Genomic DNA, 18,623 nt, shown 5'->3' with positions numbered 1-18,623 from the left:
GGGCGCGAGGGGCCCGGGCTAATTGGCGCCCCCGGGAACAATGAGGGATGTGAGGCAGCGGAGGCGGGCGGCTTAATTGGGCCACGCAGCGGCCTGGCCTTTGTCTGGGACAAGGCCCTGCTGCCGGCGGTGCGGTTCCCGCAGCCGAACTCAGGTTCGCAGCTGGGACCTCAGGGGCGCGCCGCGAGGGCGACTCCGGGAGGGGACTTGCCGGCGGGGGGCGAGGGGCTGGGGAGACATCCCCCCGAGCTGCACTCGGGACCTGGGGCCTCCCGAGGCCCTGCAGTGTCACTCCACCCCATCTGGGAGGCTGCAGCAACCACCTGGCGCGAATGCGGCGGCAAGCGGGCCGCCCCGCCTAGCGTTTGCAGAGACCCTCCCCGCGGGCCCCCGCCTCCGGCGCGCGGCCCCTACCGCGGCGTGCGGTCGGTGCTGCCCCCTGGCGTCAGTGGCCCGCTCTGCAGACTGCTGGGCACCCGCCGCTGCTTCCCCACTTTCCTTCCTAGACGTGCGGCGAGACGCCGGAAGAAGCGAACGCGCCCCTGCCCTTCGAATGTTAGAGGAGTTTTGAGCCCAAAGCGACCTCGAATAAGCACACTGTCCACGAGGGATTCTACTTGAGCTAAGGAAGGGGCCTCTCGGGCCCGCCCCGTTCCGGGACTGACCCTTCACTGTGCTGCCTGAGGAAGGTCAGAGACAGCCAAGCAGTAGCCCCCCCGCTAGGGCCCGGGACAGCCTTCTCGGCCCTTTCACTCTCTCACTGGCCAAGGCCCTCGCCGCTTCAGCGTGGCCGGGGTCCGGCTCCCCCCCTAGGAGAGGCGTGCTTGACTCTCATTCCAGGGTGTTTGGAAGCCTGGATACTGTCCATTGCACCTCCACCTTCGCCCTTCCTTCATCTCACCGTTCCTGATGTTCCTGGTGAGTTGGAGACCCATCCTCCCAACCCAACCCCCTCCCCTGCAGTGCTCTAGGTGGGTAGGCTGTGTGCCCGGCCGGGGTGCACGGACTGGGAAGGAGGTGGGGGCTCAGTGCCGCAGAGATGGATAGACCCGAGGGTGGGTTACAGGGACCGTCCCTCTCCCACTCCTTCCCGCTGCCAAAATTAGGGCTGGAGGGGGCCTGGGTGGCTCAGAGTTTGAGCGTCTGCCTTTGGCTCAAGGCGCGATCGGTCCCGGGGCGGCGGGGGGGGGAGGGGGGGCGGGATCCAGTCCGGCATCCGGCTCCCTGCTAGGAGCCTGCTTCTCCCTCTGCCTGTGTCTCTGTGTCTCTCATGAATAAATAAATAAATCTTTAAAAAAAATTGGGGCTGGAGACACCTGTTGGCTGGGTAAAGCAGAGATGAGCTCAAAGGCTAGGGGTAGGAGGCGGCTGTCCCGGCAGGAGTGGGCCTCGGGGAAGGACATGTCTAATGGATACCGACCCAGCGGGATTCCCAGAGATACCGCGGCCGAGCCCTTTATTATGCCAGGGGAAACTGAGGCAGGAATGGAAGTAGTCTATTGACCCACACTCTCTCCACCCCCAAGAGAGACCTAGGTGAGTTACACGGGAGAACTCTCAGGTTACATTCTGCTACTCTAGGCAACAGCCCTGACAAGGTGAAATGTTTCTTTTCTCTTCTTTTCCTTTCTAAGGAATCTCTACACCCACCATGGGGCCCTAACTCCGGAGCCGAGGTCAAGAGTCGCACGCTCTAGCTCTACGGACTGAGCCAGCAAGGCGGCCCGAGAATGGTCTCTTTTTGAGGTTCAGGAGGCAGATGGAAAAGGATTCTAGGGCCCGCGGTATTGGGTGCACCGGGGCCAAACTCCTCGGAAGGGAGAGGGAGTAGGGTGCACCCGTCTTACCAGCCCCACCTACCCAGAGGCACAAAAAGGGGAGGCATTTTCCACTATGGAGCCCGGGAAAGGGAGCCCCGAGTCCAGGTGCGGAGTGGCTGGGGCGACGGCCGGAGGCGAGTGGCCAGCAGAGGGAGCCCGGCCCCTGGCCTGGGAGGCTGCCGGCGCGCGGGGAGCGCGGGGGGCTCGAGCGGCTCCGCGCCTCCCGGCCCAGCCCGCGGCCCAGCCCGCGGCCCTCGCCGGCGCCGCCCGGCCTCGCAGCTCCGCCCGCTGTCCCAGGCTGCTGCCGCCCCCGGGGTGCAGCTGCCGCAGGGCCGGGGGCGCCCAAGGTTTTGTCCCCGCCTCCAGCCCCTCCTTACGCGCTGGCTGCGCCCTGCCCCACGCGGCCCACAGAGCGCACAGCGCCGTTCACTTCGCATTGCAGCGTTTTATTGTTTTCTCACGTTTTTGTCTTTTCGTCTCGCTTGGTAGCGAAAAGTGAAAACCTGAGGTGGGGCCCGCGGGCCGGGCGAGCAAAGCCCGGGGCGGGAGGGGCCGAGGGGCTGGCGGGGTGGAAGTTCCTCCGGGGGGGTCGGGGCTTCTCCCGTAGCCAAGGACCCCCCCCAACCCCAGCCCTGTACAATATAGATGCTCATGTAAAATGAAAAGAAATTTTAAATGCTATGAATTAATCTCTAGATATTATGTACACAGCAATGTACACCTTTGAATAAATTAATACCAATTTGCATATTCTGGGAACCTTAAAGCTTATTTACACAAATTACCATTTATTTCATAAATATCTTTTTTTTCCCTGGGGACTCAAGGCAGAAGTGCCACTCCCTCCGCTGACCCAGGGGTGGGAGGGGCGCCTGTCTTTTGGGGGAAAGAAGTGGGAGGATTAAAAGAACAGGTCCCTCCCAGCTCAAGTCTACACTGACTTCAGTCTTCACTGAGCCCAGTATCCCTCACTGCAGATTCTCAAGCGGTCCAGGCCCAAGGCTAGGGGGCTCTGGGGTTCTCTCCGAGGCTCCCATCCCTGACTCCTGCACCTTCTGGCTCCCGAAGAGACCGCTAGGCAGGGCGATGAGGCCTCCCCACAGCGCTGGAGGACCCACAGGGGCCCCTGGCCAGTGCCACCTCGACACTGGGGCAGATCTGGCCCATGACCAGTGGCTCCTAAGCAACTGTGTTCCGGGCAGCCGGATTCCTCGTGAGGCCCAGGGAAATGTCCTAGGCCCCGGCTGGCTGGTTGGGGCACTATTCCAGCTGCTGCAGCCCGCTTTCGCTCCTTTATTTAAATAAATACCCATTCTGTGCTGTACACTTCCCAAGCAGCAGGGGCAGGCAGCCCGGGAGGTCTGCGCAGCGGCAGCGGAGCAGCTGGGCAGCCCCCTCACTTGGGCGACTCCCTGCCGGGGGAGAGGGCTCGCTGGTTCTCCAGCCCACTCACCAGTCTCTGGATGCTCTGCAGTTCACTGGCCGCCTCTTTGGCTGAGCCGCTGGGTGACAGGGCACCTCGGGAAGGGGCCCCAACCTTGCGGAGAGCCAGCTCCGGCAGCGGGCTGGGCTCCCGGCTGTTGCTGCCCGCAGCCTTGGAGCCCTCGGCCGCCAGCCCAGTGGTGAGGAGGCTAGTGCTAGGCGGGATAGTGACTGGGATCTGGTAGGGGCTGAAACGCAGGCGGGGTCGGGCACTGCCCAGAAAGTGGCTCCGGGACAGGGAGCCTGCGGCGGCTGCAGCTGCCGCGGCAGCACTCGTGGCTGGCAAAGCAGAGGCCGCGGCCGCAGCGGCTGCCATGTACGTGTAGGGGTAGGGGAAGAGGCCTCCGAAAGTGGGCATTGGGATTCCCTGAAAGAAACAGAACAAGACAAGGGTTAGGCATCCTGCCTGAGGTGTTCCGAGGGTAAGCCAGGTGCTAGGGGTGGTGCTACCTCCAGGAATCCTTGCCCTACTGTTCTAGGAATATAAGACCTGGTTCAGTGGTTGAGCGTCTACCTTCGGCTCAGGTGGTAATCCCGGGGTCCTGGGATCAGAGTCCCTGCGAGGAGCCTGCTTCTCCCTCTATGTCTCTGCCTCTCTATCTCTCATGAATAAATAAATAAAAATCTTCAAAAAAAAAAAAAAAAAAAAAAAGGACCAGAGCTCACAGAACTGTAACCCCAAGCAGCACAGGTAGGCAGGAGCCAAAATACTATGGCCAAACTCAGAAGGGAGCTTGCTTCAGGTTATGATGCAAAGGTCTGGCACCATCAAGCTCTGCACCAGGGATTACAGTAAGAGTGAGGCAAAGACACGCCAGGTGGCTGTTCTAGCATGGGCAAAAGCCTAGAGGGAGGAAACGGGGCAGGCATAGAGCCAGGTGGCAAGCAGGCAGCTTCGCCTGTGTTGGGAGGTTCTGTGCACTTACAACAGTGTCCTCCCCAGCCTTTCTTTCTGTAGGAACCCCCAAAGGACTGAGGAAGAACAGACAGGGGAGGAGAGGAGCTCTCTAAATTCTCATTCTACCTGCCTGCCTGCTCCAGGATCTCCTGCCTAGGCCAAGAGAAGGGCATAGATGCCAGTCTGTTTATAAACTGGCCTGGATATTCTACAGAGAACTCCTGGCAGCACCTCAGTGGCCTCTGAGGAAGGAATGCAAAGTCTGCCTGTGGAGAGCACAGTAGCCAGGAAACCCCCGACAAACACTGTCTGAGTCCCTGAGGCCCGACTTTTGGATTATCTGACCTTTGAGATAATGGCTCACTCCCCAGGGTATGAAGGTATGGGGAGGAGTGCAGGGAGCTGACTGTGCTGGGCTTCCAGGGGGCCTCAGGCCTGGCTCAAGCAGGGAAAAGGAAAGAAGTAGCTTAGTCAGGAATGAGAAAATATCCTTCCTGAGAAGGTCAAGCCCTCTTGGGCATTCAGTCCTGGCATCTCAGGTGGGGAGGAAGGAGGGAGGCTTCAGACCTCCCAAAAGTTGGCTCTACCTGATGGCCAGCGGTGGGATGCCCACAGGAACTTAACCACTAGCAGAATACCAAGTGATGCCTCCTGAGTGCTGGGTACTCTCAACCTGGACTTGCACCTGTTGACCAGGTTGGTTGTATCTAGAAGCCCTGACTTCCTCACCACCTCTATGATGCCCATGCTGGGGAGGAGGCATTCATATACACACAGAATCAAGAATACAGATTAAACCTCCAGTTCCTGAACTCCATTTTCCAGCGGCTTCCTTGCCATCTCAGAGCCACAGATATGTGACGTGAGTGGTTCGCTCACTCCACATATCCCTGACACTGAGCTCTGTTAAAAACCCATTTCAGAACCCCTCCCCCACTTTAAAAATATTTGCTTCTGAACCAAAGGAGCCTTCTCAGACCTGAACTCCTATTTTCCTTCCCTTAAGATAAGATCTCAAGGGTTCAATTTGCCAGAAACCTCAGAGGGAAGAAAATGAATGTAGAGATTCCAAATCTTTCCACAGGGAATATTCCACCCAAGCAACCAAAGAGGCCGCTCTCCCCACTGGATCTCTGTATTTTGCGCCTGGCCAGTTTCATAAAGTCTCCCCTGGGAGCTGAGAATTTCAGCCTGGGCCTGGGGAACTGAGCCCCTCTTCCCTGAGATGTGTGGCTGGAGGAGTTGGGAGACCCAAAGTGGGGGAAGGAACAGCTCTGTCCTTTGTCAGGTCAGAAGACTTTCCTGCAGGGCCTGAAAGGGGCCAGAGGCATCTGAGAGGTGGGACATTATGGCGATCAATTGTCCAGAAAATGCTGCAAATTTTCCTACTCCCTTTTTCCATTCAGGGACTGTCAGTGAGCCAAGAGTTTTTGTTTCCAAGAGAAGTGTCCTGAGGCCAGGAAAGTGGACTTCACAAAAGCCAGAGGCAGATCCAGTCTGTGCTGGAGGCAAAGGAAGGGAACAGGCCCAAAGAGGGACAGGGACTTGTCCAGAGTCGTACACTAGTCAGAAACAGTGCCCTGGCCAGACCCTAGACCTACAGACTTAGTCTCCCTGCATCTAAGTGTCCTGGAGAGTGTCCGTCAGGTCTCCCCAGGACTGAGTCATTGCCCACTGTAAACTCAGAACACCCATGGCACCCTAAGGCCCTATGCCCACCTTGCTTTCTCCCTCCAGATCACAGGCCTTACCTGAGATGCCAGCATGTGCTGGGAGAGGTGGAAAGGGAAGGGCGCAGGGGTGCTTGCTGCGCTGGCCGCGGGACCCAGCCCGCCTGCGTCCAGCCCGGTGGCGGTCCCCGGCCCGCCTCCTCCACCACCGCCGCCGCCGCCCGCCACCGAGGCCAGCAGGTGACCCATGCCCATGGCGGAGAAAGCTCCGGGGCCCATGGCAAACTGTCCCGGGTGCAAGAAGAGCGGCTGGCCGGCCCCCAGCGGCCCGAAGAACTGCTGCCCGTGCAGATGGCCAGAGAAAGCCAGGCCCGGCAGGTGTCCCGCGCCCAGGGGGGACGCACTGTCCGTCTGCACCACCAGCGGCGCCAGGCCGGGCTCCTTGCCCTCGCCCGCCTCCTTGCGCCCGTCGTCCTTCCGCCTCGCCTCGGCGCGCTCCTTCTCTAGGCTCCGCAGGCCAAATGGGCCGTCCCCGCCGCTCTCGGCCGGCTCCTTGCCCCTCTCGGGGCTGCGCCGCTCCCGGGCGCGCTCAGGTTCGGTCAGGCGAGGGGGGCTGCCGCCGTCCAGGCCCGGGCTGCGGCCTAGCGCCGGCCCCGCGCGCTCCTCGCTCAGCCTCTCAGGCTCCGGGTCGCTGTCTGCGGCGCACTTCTCGTCGGCTGCAGGAGGAGAGGACGCGCGAGGTCACCGGGGCGCGGGCAGAGACAGGCGCGCGGCCTCCCCCGGGGCCAGGGGAGACTGGGCGGGCCCGCCTGGGGCAGCCGCGTCCGAGGAGTTTCTAGGTCCTCGTCGGGCAAGCGGCAAGCGGCAGTCACCTAATCTACGGCCCCGTATTTACAGCAGGAGAAACGGAGCCCTGCGAAGGAGACAGACTCCCTGCCGGAGTCGCACAGCGCCGGGGACCCAGCCGGAGTCCAGCCACATCTTCTAGCTACCGGGGACCGGCCTCCCAGAGAAGGCCTGGGTCGGACGCCCCATCCCCAGACACATCGCTGACGCGTTCTGAGCCAAGAGCCAGCCCGGCGCCGGAGGAGACCCTCCCCGCCCCCCTTCCTCCACCCGACCCCCACCTCGGGTCCGATGCAGGCGCAGGGGACTAGGCGCTGACCCCGGCGACGCTGGTGGTTCCCGCGCGGGGGCAGGGTCGCAAGACGAGGCGTCCGACTCCGCGCCGTCGCGCTCCGGCTTGCAATGCTCCTCGTACAGGCGCAGAGACGGCAGCGTGAGCTGCTTCCTGGGGATGACCAGAGGCAACGGGTCAGAGGCGAGCGCACCCCCCCCACCCCGCGTCCTGCTCGCCGGGGCACCCTCGGTAGAGCCGCCGGCTCACCCTCACCTCTTCTCTCGCCGGCCATTCCCGGTGTCCCGGAAGCCCTTGGCAAAGGGGTTGTTGTCGATCTTCAGCTGCGTGATCTGCGGGGACCGAGGGGGCGGCGCCAGGTCAGGAAGCGGCTCCTCCAGCCCGGCCTGGGGCACCCCGAGGTCAGAGGCTGCCTGCCCAGCAGAGAGCCCCGCGGACGTCCGCTTGGTCCCCGGCCGCCTGGGATTGGACGCTCCGAGCCGAGCCGGAAGACTAGGTGAGGCCGGCGGGCGGGCCTCGCGGGAAGCCACAGGGTCTCTCCCTCCTCCAAAAACTTTATTCGAGGCACTTTCTCTTATCTTGCACACACAAGCCCAAAGCTGTGCGCAGAGTCGAAATCTGCCCAAGCATGCACCCGGGCCCCCTTGGTCACTCAAGTTTAACAACCCCGGCATCTGAGCAAGTGCGCACAGACACAGGGAACACGCAAGTCCACACCACAGAGAGATATCAGATCACGGCCCGGGCACACGCAAGTGCGCACAGACAAAACAAGTGCCCACAGAACCAAATGAATTCACACACCTCCACACGCATCCAAGGCGCCCAAAATGTTGCCCGCATACCCGCAAGCACACCGTTTCACAAAGACAGAAAGAATGATCGGTAGGACACTTGGACACTCTCCGGAGAGTGGTACACGCGGGCACAGGTCCAGAGGGAGTGGTTGTCTGCCCCTCCACAGAAAAAGTGTAGAAAGGCAACAAGCAGAAAAAGCCCTTTAATTTAAAAGAAAAGTCTCTAAACACCTCCCAAGGAGTTCAGAGCCTGGACTAACAAACAGGGTGGGGGTGGGGTGCTTTGGGAAGCTGTGTCACCTGTCCTGCCCTCTGGCTCCCCTGGGAGAGTGAAAACCGGGCCCTAGGTTCCTATTGCTGGTTTCCTAGCGTCAGGAGAGCCAGGGCAGATCGCCTCGGGCTCCCTCTCTTCATTTAAATTCCCATCCGGGAGCCAAAAAATAAACGAATAAAATGTAAAAATGTCAGCTCAGCCGGGAGTCTCTGCTAATTGCTAAGTAAACATCTCCACCCCAACGAGTGCCCCGCTGTTTGGGCGCCCTGGGGAGCCTGTGTGTACGTGTCGCAGACTTGGGAGGGAGCCTGGGGGATTTCAGTGGGTGCTGCACTCACAGATGCCAGACTTGGTGCCGGGGAGTGAGCTGTGAGGGTGCAGGGTGGGTCAGGGGCTTCGGACAGGGGTGAGTGAAGGGTAGGAGCCTGCAGGTGTAAAGCGATGACGATGCAGGGGCCGGGCCCACTGCCCACCCAGCGCACCTTGTCGTTCTGGTAGGCAGTGACCGCGATGAAATCGGTCTCGGGGAACACATAGGTGCGGAAGGTGCTGTACGGGAGCTTCAGGATGTCGTTGGCTCTCACGATGTGGAAGCGCGGTTGGTACTTGTGCATGGAGTTCAGGATCGTCTGTGGGGAGGGCTTGGGTCAGCCAGCAGCCCCCAGCCTTTGGCCCGAGCATGAGTACTCTCTGGGGACCCCACCTCTTTCCAAGTCTGTCTCTTTCTTCGAGGGTCTCCTCCACCCCCTCCTTCGCAATTTTCTCCTGTCTTCTCTACTCTTTTTCTTGCCTATATTTCTTTTTCTTCTTTTTCACCCTCAGTTTTCTTTATCACAGTTTCTCTTTTTCTCTCCACTTAAAAAAATTACCCCAGTTGAAACAGAAATAAAAACAAAATAAAAACCCCATAAAACGCCACACTTAACCGCTCTTCCTGGCTCATTGCTAAGTTCCTAGTAACTCCATGAGAAGATTTGGACCTTCCCGGACTCAGTGACTGCCTTACCTCTGAATGGGCAGCCCCTTTCGCCCCATTAACTCCCCTCTCCCATTTACCGGGGGCCTGGCTCAGGTAGAGACGGAGGGACCCCCACCCCCAAACTCCCTCCTCCTGGTGGGACATCTGCCTGTAGGAGGGAAGGGAGTCTTAGGATGGGGAGGAGGCTGGTTTAACTTTTGAATCTCCTAGTTTGGGGGGGAAATGGGGACACGGGTCAAGGGGAAGGGCGAGGAAAAGCTGAGGTTGGGGGCAGGACTTCCAAGCCAAGCAGTTAAAGATCAGAGGCTGCCCGGAGGAGTCCTGGTCGCACCTGCCTCCCACTGGGCTCTAAGAAGAGCTTTGGAAGGCCTGACCCCAGCCGAGATTATGAGAAGCCTGGAGCTTGCCGCCCTACAATTCCTTCATTCCCCAGGCCAGCAGCAGAGCAAAGCCCTCTGGGCCTAGGCTCAGCCAGCATAGGCCACAGGGCAGTGACCTGAGCAGGGGCGCTCGGAGGGTTCGGCCAGCGCTCCCCTCTGGGGAGTCCCGCTGCCAGCTCTCCCGACCTCGCCTCCCTGCAGTGGGGGATGCGCAGTATCTGACCCATTTCCCTGTGCCTGCCCAGCACTCACGAAGCCATGCTTGTCGGAGATGTTGTTGGTCAGTTTCAGCTTGTGGAAAGCCACAGGCTTGGCCATCCACTGCTCTCCCGTGGCCGGGCTGTCCGGGTGGATGTACATGCGTTTGGGCATTTCTGGGTCGGCCTTGCCCGCCACCATCCAGCGCGAGTTATGGAACTTATACCGGCAATCGTCAGCGGCCACAATGTCCATCAGCAGGATGTACTTGGCCTTCTTGTCCAGGCCGCTGACTCGCACCTTGAAGGGAGGAAACATTCGCCTGCGAGAAAGGGAACGGAGGAGACTCCATGGAACCAGTTTTATGTCTGAGGGCCCCAGAGCGCAGGCACACACCGCTGCCATGAGCTTCCCCATCTGTGTATCCCTGTTGTCGCTACTCTGCCTCCATATTACTGCCTGGGAGACCCCCACCTGTGGTTGTTTTTCCTGGGAGATCCCATTTCCTCTTGTCAAACCCTCTCTTATTATATGGTTTCCCATTGGCCTTATCTTCTGGTCTGGTGACTGTCTTTCTCCCTCATCTGAGATGAAAGCCAATGTCCAGAAAAGAAATCCAGGCCCCTTAGAAATACACCTGCTTCTTTTGAATCTCCCCAAGAATTCATTCAGGGGATGTGCCCACTGGGACAGAAGCTCTTAAAACCAGAACATGTTCGTTTGGGGAACTGGGTTACAACCGACAAAAAACCGAAAGTTTCGGGGGAAGAGGGTGAACCCGAGGCCTGGATTCTCAGTGGCTGAGTCCAGCGTTGGAGGGGGCTGGGGACTGTGATTTTCTTCTGGCTTTAAGGCCTGGAGCGGTGTGTGAGTGGAGAGCTCCTCACTGCTTGGGCTTGGGCCGGGCCGAGGCTCCCAGCCCGGGTCAGGCTGTAGCTGGGCCCGCTCAGGGCTTCCTGCCGGAAGCCGACCCGCCGGCTGGAATCAGCTGGGCAGCCTGGGCCTAGCATGGTGCGAGGCTCCTTCTGGGCTCCAGGGTCTGAGCCCAGTCCGGGAGATGCTGCATCTCCCCGGAGCTCCGAGCCAGACCCGGAGGCAGGAAGGCCGGGCGGCAAGGCTGAGGAGCCGCGGTGGAGATCTCGGAGACCGCCCGGGCCGAGCTGCGGGGCCTCCTCGGCTGTGGGGCTCAGAACGGTTGGGACCATTCTTGGGCAGAGCGTTTTCCTTTTATTTCATTCGGGAGATTTTGATGTTTTGGTTTTAAAAAAATTCGCTCGGCGCCAGATGAGAAAAGTCAACTTGGTTGTCTGTGGGAGCGAAGCGTGGCGCCGGGGCCGGGCCGGGAGCCGCGGGCGGCTGGCTCGGCGCGGGTCGGTGCTGTCGGGCCCCCAGCCCGCCCGCCGCCCGCCGCCCGCCCGCCGCCCGCCGCCCGCCCGCGTGCCCGCCGGCCCGCCAGCCGCCCTACCTCCCGGACTTGGTGATGACCATCTCGGTGCCCAGCTTGTGGAACTGGTCCCACAGCTCCTTGGCCTCCAGCGTCACCTTGGGGTCGTCCTCCACCTCGTCCTCGGGCTCCAGGCTCTTAAGCGAGCGCAGATGCGCGGCGGGCGGGTGCGGGCCGAGTGCCGAGACGTGCAGCCCCGCCTCGGCCGCCGCCGCCGCCGCCGCCGCCGCGGCCGCCGCCCCCGCCAGGCCCGGGTCGGGCAGCGGCTTGGCCAGCGCGCCGGGCGGCAGCGCGAGCGCCGGGAAGAAGGAGGGCTGCGCCGCCGCCAGGAAGGCGGACATGGGGAAGTCGGCCGGCCGTGGCGCGTGGAACGGGTGGTAAGCCATGGCGCTGGCCGCCAGCGCCGGCTCTCTCATCGGGACATCCGGCCCAGGCGCCCGGGGGCCGGGGCCGGGGGCGCGCGGCTCGGACCCCCGGCCCGGGCGGCGGCGCGCGCGGAGGAAGGGCGACCCGGGCGGCGAGCGCAGCGGCAGCGGCGGCTCCTCCCGGCTCCCCGTCCGGCGCACGCCAAGGGGCGCGGGGCTCTGGGCGCGGGGGTGGCGGGGGCTCTGCGCGGGGCTGGGCTGGGCTGGCCCGCTCCGGCGCCGGGGACCACGCGCGACTGGTTAGATCTTGTCGTGATCTCTGGAAAACTGTGACTATCTCACATGTCCTGCCCTGCTCGGATCCCCTGCGCTAACGAGCCAGGCCCCCCTTGATTGCTGATTTTACGCTTTTTGGACCAATTGTGGGTCTCCGGGGGCGGGGTTTTGACAGCTCCAGCCAAGCTCCGGCCGGGAGGGGGGGCCGGGGAGAAGGTGTCGGAAGCCTCAGCAGTAAGAAAACATGTCAACAGAATAAAATATTAACCAATGACGGGCCAGCGGGCCCCGAGACCCCTCCCCCTGCCCCGGCCCCCACCCCGCCGCCCGCAGCCGCGGCCGCCTGCGCCGGGACGGGAGAGCGCGGCGGGCCGACCCGACCCGCCGAAAGGGCCTGAGGCGGGGGGCGCCCGGGTCCAGGGCCCTGGGGAAGGACCCCCAGCCGCACGCCGGCTCCAAGTGCAAAGCATTGACACGGCCCTGAGCGGAGAGGGGGCGCCCTCCTTCTCCCTCTCGCCCGGCGGCCGGGCCGCTCTGGCCCGCGCCCCAGCTTGGCCTCCGACCCCGCTCTCGGCCGCGGCGCCGCCCGGGGCCCCTGCACTCCGGAGGGGGCTGGAGAGAGAGGCCGGTGGGCGGGCAAGTCGGGAGGCGCGGGCGGCCGAGGTCCTGGAGCGGAACCCAGGTGGCGGGAGCCGGTGAGTGGAGCGGTGGTAGAAGCCCGGTGGGGCCGGCACGGGCGGGAGTGGGACGCGGCCTTGCGCTCGGGACACGCGGGGACCCCCCTAGCCCGCGCCTGCCCCTCACAGGAAGACTCCGGAGAAACGTGGGAGTTCCCGGCCAGCCCCGAACCCAGCGCGGTGTCTGCCTGCGTCCCGGACCAGCTCCGAGCCCCCCGACGGCCGAGAGAGCGGGTCCTCGGGGCTAGGAAGGTGAGCGCATCTTCCACCGAGCTCCAGGCGGCACGGCGCGGGCTGATCCCGGTTCCCAGATTCTTGACCCGCGACTCAACGAATTTTCGCCGCATCCGGTACCGGAGACACAAGTCTCCCTCCTCAACAGCGGCATCGTCCCTCCGCTCGCCGCCGCATTCTTAGAGTTTGTTTCGGTGTCTCCCGAGCGTCTGTCTCCCAAGTTCAGTAGTTCGGAGTATGGAGCGTGGGGGTCGGAGTGTCTGCGCGCACCTGTGGTTGAAGCCAATCCCCACCCCCACAGTCTTCCTTCGTTCTTTGGCAGCCTCACTATTTCCCCCGTTCCGTGGTGTGTGCGCGCGCGTGTGCGTGTGTGCGTGTGCGTGTGTGTGGTGTGGTGCTCACTGTGTGCGGCGCGAGCGCCCAGAGTGAAGTGGCCACACACCTGCCTTGAATCGGGCTCGGGCGCTGACCCTCAGACTGATTCCCGGTGGTCGCGTTCGGAAGGACCAGAAGGGCCCCCTAGTACACACATGGGTGACACTCCTGCCCGCACGACCTATAGAAGTGCGGCTGAGTTCGGCCGGCGCGGGCCCTGTGCTCCCGTGGTAGGCGCGTGCAGCCCACATCCGACAGTGACCCACGCAACACTGCCCGTACACTGTGCACGCCCAGTCACAGGGCACCTTGTCGCTGCACACTTGGACCTGGCATGTAAAGCCGGAGAGCTCGGAGCAGTGCGGATTAGGGACCGGCTGGAGCGGTTTGGCCTCCGCGACCTTTTTTCTACTTTTTTTCCGAGCCAGTCTCTGAGCTCCCTTACCCGGCTCGCAAACGAGCGCCGCCCCCACAGGGTTTTTCCTTACGACCCTGCTCGTTGTCGGGTCGCTCCTCTCTCAGTGCCTCCTCTCTGTCCAGAACGAATCTTCAACTCCGCGCTGCGCAGTCTATGCGGATGGGGCAGGATCCGTTGCAGCTTTGCACAGGCAAAGTCCTGCCGGCTCCATTTAGGCGGGTTATGGCCCCTCAGGGAGGGACGTGTGTGGGCAGGTTGGCGCAGTTGGTGAGGTGACCAGATAATAGGGCAGCCTTCCTTAGACAGGAATCGGGGACCGGGCCCGGGAATCCGTGAATACGTTTGCAGAGTCGTGCGCGTACACTTTCGTACTCCCAGGAATGTGCGTACACCCTAACTGCGTGCAGTTTGGACATTTTCCTGGGAAAAGTCCGTAGCTGGCCCTGGGGTCCAAGGCGCGGAGAGTTCGGAACAAGTTGGCCTGGGTTGTTTGCCGGAGAAACCCAGCGACGGTGCACGGCTGCATTTGGGGGACCACGATCCCACCTGGCCACGGCCCTCCCACAAGCCACCCACTTGCCCTCCCGCAGCCGAAGGCTCCTTCCAGCCAGGGCCCTGTCGTCAGCCCAGCGTTTCCGTCCCACAGCCAACCCGAGGTCCTGCTACAGGCGCTCTCAAGATTCTGAACCTGCGCCCCCCCCCCCCCGCCCCCAGCCAAACCCTCCTGCGAGGAAGATCCTTGGCTCCTCGAAAACCCACGCAGGGGAGCCTCAGGAGGCCTGAGAGCGGCGCCTTGAGGCTCCTGGCTCCTGCTCGGCCCCTCCCCCATCTGGGTCTACCCTACTTCCCTTTCCCGGGAACAGGCGCCTCTAGGGGGGGTCCCCGGGGCTGAGAGTTCGTGTCTCTTTAAGAGGCCCCGGGGGGCGCCTCGCAAGCCGCCCGGGGCTGGAGGGGGGAGGGCACGGGCGGGGGCGGCTGGCGCCAGGCGGCCGAGGCTCCACAACAAAGCTCCGGCCCCTGTCACTTCGCATCGGCCGGGCCCCGCAGACGGGCGGGGGACGCGCGCTCAGCTGCCCCTCCCTCTCCCAGGCAGTCCGCGGCCCCGGCGTCGGGCGGGCGCGGGCCTCCCGGCCTCCCGGCCTCCCGCGGGTGCCGGTGCGCCCTCGCTGCCTCCGCGCTCCCGCAGCAAGGAGGTCGGGCGGGGGCGGCCTGGGCCGGGGGTGCCTGGGTCCCGAGCCGGCTGCGCTGCCCGGAACACCCGCGGCGTCAAGGGCCGCCGTTGGGACTGTCCCCGGGGTGGGCCTCGCCGGTGTCTGCTCTGTGTGCCTGGGAGTGGGCGGCTTAGGGGTGTGGAGGCGGCGTGCGCCGGGTATCGGGGCGCTGTCGCGCTTGTGCCCGGGCTGAGCTCGGTGACGCGTGTGGCCTGTGCGTGTGACGGCCCTGGAGGTGCCACCGGGCGCCCGGCCGCAGCTCGCAGCTCGGTGGCGGTGGGCGGGGAAGACCCGGACCTGCCTCGCGTCCCCGCTTCCCGGCCGGACCCGCGCCTCCCGGAGTCTTGGCGCCAGCCAGCCCCGCTTAGCGGCCGGCCCGGCTCCCCCCGGGCCCGGCTCTGGCTGGGGTGGGGGCCGCGGCCTCGCTGACCCCGGCCCGCAGCGGCCCGGCCTGTCCCGTCCACTTAGACAAATTGCGGCTGACAGGCGCGCAGTCGCCCCGAGTCGCCGCCCGCCCGACGCCTCCCTCCCGACCCAATTACCCCGCGCGGGGTCGGGCCCAGTGGCCGGGACGGGGTAGGGGGCGTGGGGAGAGCGGGGCCTCGACCTCTTCCCGGCCGCGCCGTGGCCCGGCCCCGCGCCAGGAACGGCGAAGGGGCCCCTCCCCGGCGAGGTCCCGGGAAGTGCCTGGGCAGACGCGGCCTGTGTGGCCCAGGCCCCGGTGGCCTTCCGGGCGAAGGCGAGGCCACTCCTGGCCGCTCCGGCTCGGGACAGACCTGGCCTTTGAAGGGGGTCGCTTTACACCCGAGGGCGAGGGCGAGGGCGAGGGCGAGGGCGAGGGCCGTCCGGCCGGCAACCGAGGGAGCGTCCCCTCCCGCCTTGGGACCAGAGTTCTGGGGACCCTGTGACCCTGGGAGCTCGACTGTTAGCGGCTCTGGAGTCTGGGTCCGCTTGGGAGCAGGGGTCGGCAAAAGTGAGGTGTACGTCTGTGAACGAGTCTGCGAGTGCGTAGACGTGCACGGTAGTGAAATGGTGGGTGTGGGTGCTCGGGATCACGGCGGCGCCAACAGGCCAGGCTGCTGTGGGGCCCGAGAAGGGGGGCAAATCGCTTAAAGGACCCCAAAGACCAGCCCACCTGGGGGAGGGGCGGGGCTGGCCTGCGCGCTCACCAGGATCTGGATTCCCGCTCGAAAAGGCTTTCGCAGGGAGGGGAGGGGGGGCGGGGGGCCCGGGGAATTCCTGGAGCACCGTCGCCCACCCCCCATCCCCATAGTCCGGGTGCCAGCGGGGTCGTACCTGCCCTCTCTCTCCCGAGGTAGAGCTACCTGGCTGGTCCGGTCAGCCCCCTGGCCTCACACCAACCCTTTGCCTTTTTAACCGGTAACTTCCTCTTTGCTTGCTTCAGCCTGGTGGCTCTTCTTGGCTGGGCGTGCACCTTTCCCCCTATTTTACAGGTGAGGACCCTGATGCCCAGAGGTGCGGTTATTTACCCAAGGCCACACAGCTACCAGGGGCAGAGCTGGGATGGGACCTTGGTGGCATCCCCTCCTTAGAAGCTGCTGATGTCACTGCTGTCCTGATGGCTACCCCTACTTCCCCAGCAGGGTGACAGTGAGACTTCAGGGCCCCACCCTTAGGCTGGGCTCTTGCTTTGCATACAAGACAGACAAGATGCTCTCTTTCTTCTGCCCTTAGAGTTTCTGGCTCTAGGTCTGCAGGAGGGGACTGCCTTTCCAAGTCACACAGGGACAGGGAGCAGCCTCAGAGTCAGTCAGGGGCTGGGCCTGGAAGCTCTTAGGGATCAGGGATGGAGATGAGTGGGATCAGAGTCTTGGATTGCGTGGTGGTGCAGGACAGGGGTGTCAACAGAGAGTCCGGCCCTCTAAGGGGCCGGGCTGGGGCGTATGAGGCAGCAAGGAGCAGACAGAGGTCAGATAGCTGTGTGCAGACTTTGTAACCTGGGGCAAGGCCCAGGCCTTCTCTGGGGCTCGGGCTTTTCATCTGCAAAATCAAGACCAAGCAGTACTCTTTTAAGTACTTTCTAGTTTAGAAATTCTCTGATCTGTGAAAATCAGAAAAATCAGCACTTGAGAAACCATTTCCAACCCCAGCCTGGCAGCTGCCTGCTCTGGCCTCTGCTGGCTTCCAGAGCGGATACTCCTGTTGACAGAGTGCTTGTGTGCCTGGATTTGCCTTGGGACCACTGGGCCTTTTCTCGAATCAATCCCAGCCAGTGCCCTCGCTCCTTGAGCTGCCACCCCAGCTCCCATCAGTCTCCTCACAGACCATGAAGATATTTTTTTCCTCCATCAAACTGAGAGAAAGTCCGTGGTAATTTGCCCGTTGAGCGGGTAGCACTGGAGAATCAGGGAGATCACATGGCTTCCTCAAGGTCACTCGGTCAGGCCACAATTAGATGCGTGTTCTGATGGCCTCCTAGGTGATGCCATCATGGAGGTCGTCTGGGCTTCTGGGGTGGGGGGGTGCTGGTGAGGTAGAGGCTGCCCTTGGTGTTATCTCTGGAGGCTAGGAGGCTGGCTGCTCCATGGCCAGTGGGCAGTAAGGTCCCCTGCCCAGGGGCCCAGATCTCACTTCCAGCTGATTACAGGCTGTGGCAGCATCTATAACCTCCCCAATTAGCCAGGGGCCAGGCCCAAGGCCTCTCTGATAACCCGAGCTCTGTGGCAGCCGCTGTGGGGCCAGCTTATCTAGCCTTTCTTATCCTCCCCCTTCCCCCACATACTCAAGACTTGCCCTGGCTGTGAGCAGATGAATAACCAGATTGTCCTGCAAGCTCAGCCGGCAAGTCCAGCCCTACACCCACAACTTTCCCTGACTGGAGGAGGCCACAGATGTTTTGCACCCCCTGGAGGGAAAGGGCTGAGCCAGGGAGGACTCCTGACTCTAAGCTGCCAGCCAGTTGCCTGCATGGCCGGAGACAGCTCCTGGCTCTCCATCTTTGCCCCATCCATGACCCCACGTGGATTCAGAGGGGCTCACCTTTCCTAGAGCTCTGGACCCATCCCCAGGGAGCCGGGCCATCGGCAATACGCATAGGCAGCCTGGTGGTATTCCTCTCCCTGTCTCTTTTTGAATGAAACACTGCTCTGGCTGGGGGCTGGGGCACAGCAACGTCTCTGGTTGAGCTGAAATGGGGCAAAGCTGCTGCTAGTCTGGCAGCCCCAGTGGCCATGCCCAGACCTATGTTCCCTGCGTGCTTCGCTCTGGCATGTGATTCCTCATGGCAATCGCAGGTCCCCAGACAGGAGGGACTGGCGTCAGGCACCCCATCTGTGTAAGGCCATCTACTCAGCCTGCAGAGCCCAGTGTGATGCAGGTCCCGCTTCTCCCCATAAGCCCAACTGACCAGGTGGTGGGAACTGAAGACGAAATCCCTTCTCAGGTGTCATGGGGTGCATGTGAAGGGAGCTGCTCCAGCTGCAGCTGGATGGTTACATGGGAATCCCTGCTTGTGAACTCAACTTGTCTGTGGCTGTTACATTAAACTTCCCCCAAACCACCCCTGGCTCAGTGGGTTTCCATCAATCCTCCCAGGCCTCTCTGGGTTCTTGGGAAAGATGGGGAACTGGGGCTAGCATTAGTCTCCTTCCTGCTCAACACCCCTTTTTGCACCTCCTGTTTCTGGCTCCTCCTCCTGCCATCCACTTCAGGTCCAGAATTGGGAAGGGGTGGGAGCACAAAATCAGGAACCTGTCATCCAAGGTTCCAGCCAGGTTTCACGAGACCTACCTGCCCCTGACCATCCTTCCTCCTTCTGAGTTGGAAAAGAAGCAATTACAAGGTGCCTGCCCCAAAGAGAAGGCTAGAGCCTTCCTGAGGCTCTCCTTCCCCCAGCAGCACTCCTAGCACAGGTCAAGGACCTGACTGGCCCTGACTACTGCAGCCAGGGGGGCTCCTGGCCTGTGTGGTGCCTCCAGAACTCACTGGCTCTGGTAATCCACAAGAGGTTTGGAGAATGGATTTAAA

General features: G+C 62.6%; 2 protein-coding genes and 1 long non-coding RNA gene across 19 annotated transcripts in view; 2 read left to right on the top strand and 1 right to left on the bottom strand.

The window, feature by feature from the left end:
* The window catches only part of LOC144286198 (uncharacterized), a 33,997-nt gene extending 31,429 nt beyond the window's left edge, over nt 1-2,568 (top strand). Inside the window, exons 4-5 of the long non-coding RNA XR_013354278.1 lie at nt 507-918; nt 1,635-2,568. This is a non-coding gene — a long non-coding RNA (uncharacterized LOC144286198). The remainder of the gene's footprint in view (nt 1-506; nt 919-1,634) is intronic.
* On the bottom strand, nt 2,251-11,545 carry TBX2 (T-box transcription factor 2). The gene is made up of 7 exons (XM_077852366.1): nt 11,102-11,545; nt 9,691-9,958; nt 8,562-8,708; nt 7,264-7,340; nt 6,998-7,161; nt 5,952-6,586; nt 2,251-3,669 (listed from the first exon to the last, which is right to left on the bottom strand). Exons 1-7 carry the CDS (start codon nt 11,494-11,496, stop codon nt 3,217-3,219), a joined length of 2,139 nt encoding a protein of 712 aa, XP_077708492.1. The 5' UTR covers nt 11,497-11,545; the 3' UTR covers nt 2,251-3,216.
* Nucleotides 11,321-18,623, top strand: part of LOC144286196 (uncharacterized) — a 99,756-nt gene continuing 92,453 nt past the window's right edge. For 13 of the 17 annotated variants that reach the window (XR_013354277.1, XR_013354272.1, XR_013354270.1 and 10 more), the window contains exon 1: nt 12,062-12,416. The gene's annotated coding sequence lies outside the window, so the exon portion shown is untranslated. Of the gene's footprint in view, nt 11,458-12,061; nt 12,417-12,527; nt 12,651-18,623 lie in introns of those variants that run through there. The other 4 variants (XR_013354276.1, XR_013354271.1, XR_013354275.1 and 1 more) reach the window with 2 other exon arrangements.

The sequence above is a fragment of the Canis aureus genome, chromosome 16 (genome assembly GCF_053574225.1).
Source record: "Canis aureus isolate CA01 chromosome 16, VMU_Caureus_v.1.0, whole genome shotgun sequence".
Taxonomy (NCBI): Eukaryota; Metazoa; Chordata; class Mammalia; order Carnivora; family Canidae; genus Canis; species Canis aureus.
This window is presented reverse-complemented; position numbering and strand designations above follow the sequence as displayed.